At 55.0% G+C, this 7,524-nt stretch overlaps 3 protein-coding genes across 3 annotated transcripts; all 3 read left to right on the top strand.

Moving 5' to 3' along the window:
- Window positions 1-626: 626 nt before the first annotated feature.
- Window positions 627-1,394, top strand: GNI_174650 (hypothetical protein; the record flags this gene model as incomplete). Its single annotated transcript, XM_011135084.1, has 1 exon — window positions 627-1,394. The coding sequence occupies one exon, from the start codon at window positions 627-629 to the stop codon at window positions 1,392-1,394; it is 768 nt and encodes a 255-aa protein (XP_011133386.1).
- A 62-nt stretch (window positions 1,395-1,456) lies between these two features.
- On the top strand, window positions 1,457-2,950 carry GNI_174640 (hypothetical protein; the record flags this gene model as incomplete). The annotated part of the gene is made up of 1 exon (XM_011135083.1): window positions 1,457-2,950. The coding sequence occupies one exon, from the start codon at window positions 1,457-1,459 to the stop codon at window positions 2,948-2,950; it is 1,494 nt and encodes a 497-aa protein (XP_011133385.1).
- A 3,624-nt stretch (window positions 2,951-6,574) lies between these two features.
- Window positions 6,575-7,524, top strand: GNI_174630 (hypothetical protein; the record flags this gene model as incomplete). The annotated part of the gene is made up of 1 exon (XM_011135082.1): window positions 6,575-7,524. A coding segment is annotated over one exon (950 nt), but the record flags the coding sequence as incomplete, so codon positions are not given.

The raw sequence follows: 7,524 nt of genomic DNA, 5'->3' as shown, positions 1-7,524 counted from the left end.
CGGTTGAACATGGGATGGCTACGTTACTGGCGGTGCAAGAGACCCTTAGTAGAGAACCAGTTCGGGCGGGTCGGAACTTGTTTTTCCAGAGTTTAGCTGAGGATCATGTGGCTAGTTGCCTTGAAGATCGTCTCTCGGACGGCCTTCGTTTCTCGGACGGCCTTCGTTTCTCGGACGGCGATGATGCGCAAGTTTTGAAATGGTTTGAAAGGCAGCTCCTGTCCACTCCCGGCCCGTCGGGTGGAACTGTCGTAACGCATGGAAGGATCGTTGAATACGAACAACTGAGTCTGTCTGGTTTCTCAGCAATTCTGGAATGGCTTCTTCCTCGATTTTGGTCTGACCCTGAAAACGAGGAACGTGCCAGCGCGGTGGTTGGTCGCCTAAGAGAAGCCTACAATACAGTTGTCATACCCGAATCTTGGTTTGGCTATCGGCCGGAATCGCTACCACCTTGGGCTCACAACATAGTATCTGAGATCAGTCTCAAGTCAGCTGCGGCGGTGGCCTATTGGGCTTACTACTTGGACACAAAGGATGCTTTGACACCTGAACAGAGATTGTGGAATCTAGCTGTACTGGCGCGTTGGTATCCGGGGCAGGCTCTGGTACATGCCTTTACGGAAATGGTCGCGCATTCGCCAGAGGAATTTACTAAGGATCATCACCCAGCAGAGGAGCTTGATCAAGCGAAGGATATTTGGCTCGGAGGAAAGAACTGTTTTAGATTCGGCCTAGGAGTAACCGATACAGTAATCGAAAAATTGGGTGACATCGCACACCAGCTTTCAGAGATACGCACCACCAACTCCCCCCCGAGGGAGCTTTACGAATCCCGACTGGGCAAGTGGATTGCTACCCTCGGATTGATATTGGCTCGGAGTGATTACTACATGGATCACTACATCTACTTCAAACACCGAAACCGCGTGCTTTTCACTTACTTCGCGGATTTGGTGCGTTGGCAAGTGCCAGAACAACGGGGAAGCTTTCCAGCCACTAACGGCGATGGCTTTAGGTTCATCCAGACGGAGCACCGCGGCTTACGCATGGCCATTCGTCATGAGGAACTATTTGTACGTCGTTTGATGGACCTGCTCATTGAGCAGCACGCTGTGGACACTGGTCTAACACGCCATACTATTATTGAGAATTTGCGTCACGAAAAAGCTTTCCGATTTTCGGCCCATGAAGACACGTTTAACCGGCTTTACAGTCAAGCTTCTAACGAGACAATTGCCCGAGTGGTAACTGAATGGGCGTACCACCGAGCTTGGGCCCTGGGGTGCGCTGCAGTCACAACAATGTATGACGTAGCCACAGTAGCTAATGCACCCGCCCTTGCAGAGTTTCCATCTCTAAGGACTAAAGCCGAGGCATACTTGTTAGAATAGCTTAAGTTTTTCGGAATCTGACCATAGCGAGTCGAATTTTTTGTGGGGAAATTAAACAGTTGATGAGAGGAAGCATTGGCACAGATACCCAGGCCATGTGGCCGTTGTTGTCTGTGCTCACTGGGATGACATTCGACGTTACTGTGGTGGGTGAAGAGATGTGTAAGTCACTTGCGACCAACCGTGTCGTGTGGGACCGACGAGAAAAGGAAGCAGAAGGAGTGCCACGGCCGATGCCAGGTTGTGTCAGGGTGGGGTTTGGCGATGGAGACCGAATGACCCCGCGGTTGTTCCTGATTGTTGCGTTACAGACAGTGGATCAGTTGATGGGCAGGGAAGACACGTTGTTCTGCCGAGAGCAAATCCAATTGGAAGATAGCAATGTGCAGCCGATCGTGAGACTGGACCTGGAAGGCGCCGTCAACTACATGTACTTCCAGCAGGCTGCTGACGAGTCTGAGAGAGTCCGGATGGCTCAAAAGGTCTTGGCAAAATTGGCCGAGGAAGGCAAATTGACCGAGGCCGACTTGATAAGTTCGGATCACCCAGTAGTTCCCGGTGACCCAGTAGTTCCCGGTGACCCAGTAGTTCCCGGTGACCCAGTAGTTCCCGGTGACCCAGTAGTTCCGGGAATAACTCCGTTAACCACATCGATGCAGAGCATGAGCCACTTGCGGGAGGCACTATTAAAGAGCTACAGAACGCTTGAGCCCTCGGGTGAATACAAGTCGTCTTGTTGGAAGGGTATTTGTCGTCCGATGTTGGCAATCAGTGAAGGTCGTGTGGTGGTTGCCCTTCACAGAGAGCAACTGTGTGGCCGCTGCGAGCCAGGTCCAGTTGTAAGCCTGCCGGTGCCGAACCGGTTGATCACCACCGTGTTGGCAACGGGTAGCGAGGAGACGAAATGCGTGATTCCGAGCGACCATCTAGTGCCCGTTAATGAGTGGGCGGTGCCGATCGAGAAGTGGATAGCAAGTGAAAAAATACCGGCGCCGAAGGGCGTCAGGGGCGCGTGGAAGGAACATGTCGCGCGCATAAAGGCGGAGGTACAGCTGGAAGCGGAACAGCAAGACGTCAAGATGACGGCGTTCCCGTGGCTGCACACTTGGGAGCCTGAGCAGGGTAGTGGGACATCCTGGCCGGATCCGCTCACCCCAGTACGAACGACCAGCTCCGTTATTCAAGGCGACCTGGATGACCGTATCAAGTATTGGCGAGTTGCCAACCTCGGAGACTTCCTCAAGTCCTACCGGCTCTCTCCCCGACTTGTCACACGACTCGCAGATGACGCGCTTACCCTTGTCGGCGGAGCCCGAGTCACGAGTCCTGGCCAAACCGGCTGGTACATTGGCAGCTACGCACAAGCATACGTCGTACTCGAGTCCATAGGCAATACTTCTACACTACGCCTCGCTACCGTCCCTTTCTGCCTCACCGCCAAAAACGATGAAGACGCCGCCGACAGACAGCTGAGATTCTGGGACCAAGTGCGAATCGATGCAGGCTGTGACGACTTTGACAACTACGCGCCCACGCCAGGCGTGTCGGCTGACTGATTTTTCCCCGGTATCAACACCAGAAAAAAAGAAGCACCTGATGGGGCATCGCTGTTAATGGCTGTGAACGAGTTGTGTCAAAAACATGTGTAGAAATCTTTGTTAAATATCGCTCCCGTTTCGGGGTCGATTGCGGCCTCGTCCTCGACGTTCTGCGAGTACTGGTTTGTTATGGACTCGAGTTGGGGGTCCTCACTTCGCATGAACCTCCTGGTGTACCTGGAACGCGGAACCTGGCTGGCCGTATCCTTCCACCTCGAGTTGCGCGCGGGTTGTGTTTACCACCTTCATGGGGAGTGACCACTTGGGCGCGAACCACCTTGGCGTCTCCGGTCCGTTGAGGGACGATGCTGCGGGTCGACAAACTCCACGACGATATCTCCTGGTCGGTCCGTGGGGTGGGTCTTCCTCAAACGGTCGGTTTCTGAGGAGGGACTCCGCCGTTCGCTTTGGGAGCGTTTGCTGTTGCACTTGCTTGCGTTCTTGCTACGTTGTAGCTGACTGGCTACAACGTAGCTTGTTGTAGCTGGCTCGCTACGTTGTCGCAAGAGATTAGTTCGAGTACAGTCACGACACCTAACTCGGACGCGTCGGCCTCTATGATGTACTTGCCATTGGGGCATGCAGCGTGACGGTGTTCTGGGCGGCGCGTCAGAACACGCCCCGCCACTCGCAGGTCTTGCCATTCTTCAGCAAGCCGAATATCGGCGCCGTGATGTGTGAGAACTCGGGGATGAAGGGTTTCAGATAGCCGCACATCCCTAGGAAGCTTTGTAGCTCCTTCTTGCTGGCAGGGGCCGGTGCGTTGACGATTGCTCGAGACTTCTTCTCCTAGACCTTTATGCCCGTCTGGCCGACGACGTGCCCGAGGTACTTCACTTCGTCCTTGAACCATTCGCTCTTGTCTAGGCGCAAGTAGAAACCGGTCTTCCTGCACTGTTCCAGGATGAGCTTAACCCGCTGCAGTACGCTGTCGAAGTCCTGTCCAAAAATGACGATGTCGTCAATGTGGCAGAACGCATTTTCTCTTAGCAGATGACTTGAACTCGAAAAGGCCAATCAGACTTATAAAGCGTCTTGCACCTCCTCGATTGGCACATTCCACGACCCTGAGTTCATGCCTAGCGTGCAGTAGTATCTCTGTCCGGCCGCCCGTCGCCGATGGTCCCAGATGCGTGGAAGGGGGTTGGAGTCTGCTACCATGGCCGCGTCGAAGCTGCGGTAGTCGATGACGCACATCGATTCCCCGGTTTCCTTCTTTACAAAGTGAGGAGCGGCAGCCCACTCGGTCTTCGAGGATCGGATGGCTCCGAGCTGCAGTTGCTTTGCGACCTGCTGCTTCAACTCCTCCAACATCTGATTTTGTAGGGGCGCACCCTGGCCTTGTGCGGGCGTCCTGCTGCCCCGAACCGTCCTTGACTTGCGCCACCCTGGGGTACTCCCATGTGTCCTTGAACTCCTCCAGGAGCCGCGGTGCTCGCCGTCCATGTGCTGTGTGTTTTGCTCAAACAGCCGTTTCTGCTTCGCGTGGTTCGTCTCCACCGCGAGTGTCGTGCCTCCCTTGGTGGCTCCAAGGGCGGGGTCTCCCTCTACCTCGGGTCGGATAGTCTTAACTCGTCGACGTATCCCCTCTTGGCCCACAGGGCCATTCTGGTCGGGCCTACCGTGGGCAGTAGGTCCAGGTCGGGTGTGCCCAGTAGGTTGGGCAGGTCATTTGGCGGCATCACCGCGAAGGTGGAGTCCTTCTTGTGTTCGCCGATGCGCGTATCGGCTGGTGCTGCGAGGGGCAGGGTGCCGGATCCTAGCACCGTGTCGATTCTCATGCTCTGCCTTGAGAGTGGCACGCCCGCTCTCTCTGTGCCGCGCTCTCGAAGTAGACTGATCTCGGCCCCGGTATCTGTCGGGCTCTCTAGGTTCGGCCCCGGCATCTATAAAGAGCTGCAACGGGTATTGCGTGCATGGACCTTTACAGAAAAGGGCTCTCACCCGCCACCGACTTTGACCTGGAGGCGTCCTTGCGACGTTTCTGTCACAGAGTAGACGGGAGTTCCTTTCTTCAGTGTCCCATTCGGCCGCAGTTGTCACGACGTGAGTTGCGTGCTGGGCATCCCTCCCCTTCTCCCTGACGGGGGAGTCCGCAGTTGTAGCAGCGCCGCTTCGTTCCCATTTGTTGTGGGGAGAGTACGCCGTCGATGTCGTCTTCTGGTTGCTCTTGGGCCCTGTCCCCCGTTACGACTACGACCAGCACTGGCGTCCCTTGCCAGTTGTGGTGGTTGGTTATCTTCTGCAAGACGTCGAACAGGCTCGCCCCAGTGCCCATGTTTACAAACCAGGTCCTCCACTGCGGAGACGCCACGCCAAGGATGCGCCTGAGCTGTGGGAAATCTCCAGGTTGGACGGTCGCAACCGCCACGTTCGACTGGGGGATTCTGTTCCACAGTGGTTGAATCATGGCGGTTTCTTCCATGTTGTTATGTGTTGAGGGTTGCATGTCGGACTGCGGTCTACCCAGTCTTCGTGTCGGACTAAGGCGGCTACGGAGTCGACCCAGACATCTTCGAATCGCTGCTCGTTGGTGATGTCGGCTTCGGCCACGGCTTGCTGCTGACTCGTGAAACCCACTAGTTTCGTTCGGACTTGTCCATCGCCTCTGGTCGCGGGAACCTCGGAAGCCCATGCACCCTCAACCCATCCAGTAGCTGTCGCCAGTGATAGGTAGGGCATCGTTGTTAATGGCTGTGATGTCCGGCATTACACTTGTAGGTATGAGTCGTGTAGAAAAATTCCTCCCGAGGTCGCCACGCCCCTGGACGGCACACAGAGTCGAGAGAACCACGACACGAGCGCGGCTGCAGTTCCCGTCCGGATATTACTCTTCAGAGAGAGATACGTAGGCAGACCAGGAGATGGCAAAGGAAGCGAGTATAAGGTGGTTGTTGGAGAGCCTGGTGGTTGTTGTTGGAGAGCCTGTCCGTGAACTCTTCGTAGTTCCCGGATTGCTTGAGTGCCTCATAGACGTGGGATCTGAGCTGTATCTGTAAGTTGACTTTCGTACCGGCTTCGGTGGTGGTGGAGGAGATGACTTCGGCAATATTTTGGATCCATTGATCTGTATTTGGTTGGTTCAAATTGGTCTGAAACAACCATTGGTCTGAAACAACCATTGGTCTGAAACAACCATCTTCGCAAAACTTTTTCTTCATAGTCGACTTAGATTTCTTAGTGGATAAAGATGATGAGATCTTGGTCTATTCAAGTGGGGAGACGCCGTCTCGTATCTGCATAGTTATGTACGGTCAGTAGCGGAATGGATGCGGTCATCATTAAGGTATTGCTAGCTTGCTTTAGGACTAGTCCAGCAGCTGTGTTGGATGCATCCAAGTACAACTTTAGTGGTTCTCGAGCAGCGGTAGTAAAACGTTTCAATGATTCAGTCAACACGCGTTTGTAATTCGGCAGTAGTTTAGTAGGCAGTCCACCGAGAAAGGGGAAAGGTCCAGACTGCGGCTTGCTACCGTCCCTCGGTGCCTTGTAAACTGAGTTGAGTTCCGTCGCAATACTGGCGGTCGGCCGAGGCCCGTGTGAGGTCCGTGTGGTTGTTTGGGGATTTTTCGTGAATTGAAAATGAGAGGCTGTTGTGCCTCAGAGTCTCAGGAGATTTCGGCGTTGTTGTCGGCGCTGACTGGGGTAACCTTTGACGTTACGGTACCTGGGGAGGAGCATTGTGAATCGCTTGCGACTGAGCGCGTCGTGTGGGATCGTCGAGAGAACGTTCCTGACCGCTTCCCGCCAGCGCTGCCCGATTGTGTAAGAATTGGTTTTGCTGATCAAGATCGTATCACCCCACGGCTGTTTCTAACCATCGCTCTGCAGACGGTGGACGAGCTGATGAAGAGCGGAGGTCGGTTGGTAAGCCAAGACCAGATCCAGTTGGTGAGTGGTGCAATTCGTCCGACGGTGAGAGTCGACTCAGCACGCGGCACCACGTCCGAGAGGAATGCTGCTGACGAAGCGGAGAGAGTTCGAAGGGCCCAAGAGGTCTTGGTGCAGCTGGCCGAGGCTGGCAAGTTGACTGAAGGTGACTCAATTACTCCGTTGCAGACATCCATGGCGAGCATGAGCGAATTGCGCGAGGCTCTGTTTAAAACCTACAAGGCACTTGAGCCCTCTGGTGACTACACGTCGTTCTTCTGGAAGGGCATCTGTCGTCCGATGTTGGGGATAAGCTGGGAGGACAAGGTGGCAGTCAAGAGGAACAGACGCGGTGGCGTTGGAAATTTCGTGTGCGATCGGTGCAAACCCGGTGAAGTGATGAGCCTGCCTGTGCCCAGCAAGGTGACCACGAACGTGCTGAGTCAACATCCCAACATGCAAGACTTCATTCCTGACGATCACCACCTACCACTTAAGGACTGGGTCGTGCTCGGGCCGGACGGCGAGGCTTACACGCCCCGCGGCCAGTGGCCGCCGCTAGAGACCGTGAAGGGGACCTGGAAGAGGATCACCAGGATGAGCGAGAGGGAGTTGGGCCGGAAATCCCGGGATGAAGGCCTCGTGACATCCATACCCTGGGT

This window comes from Gregarina niphandrodes (genome assembly GCF_000223845.1).
Source record: "Gregarina niphandrodes unplaced genomic scaffold scaffold00061, whole genome shotgun sequence".
Lineage (NCBI taxonomy): Eukaryota > Apicomplexa > Conoidasida > Eugregarinorida > Gregarinidae > Gregarina > Gregarina niphandrodes.
The sequence above is the reverse complement of the archived record's forward strand: the minus strand, read 5'-3'. Positions and strand labels throughout refer to the sequence as shown.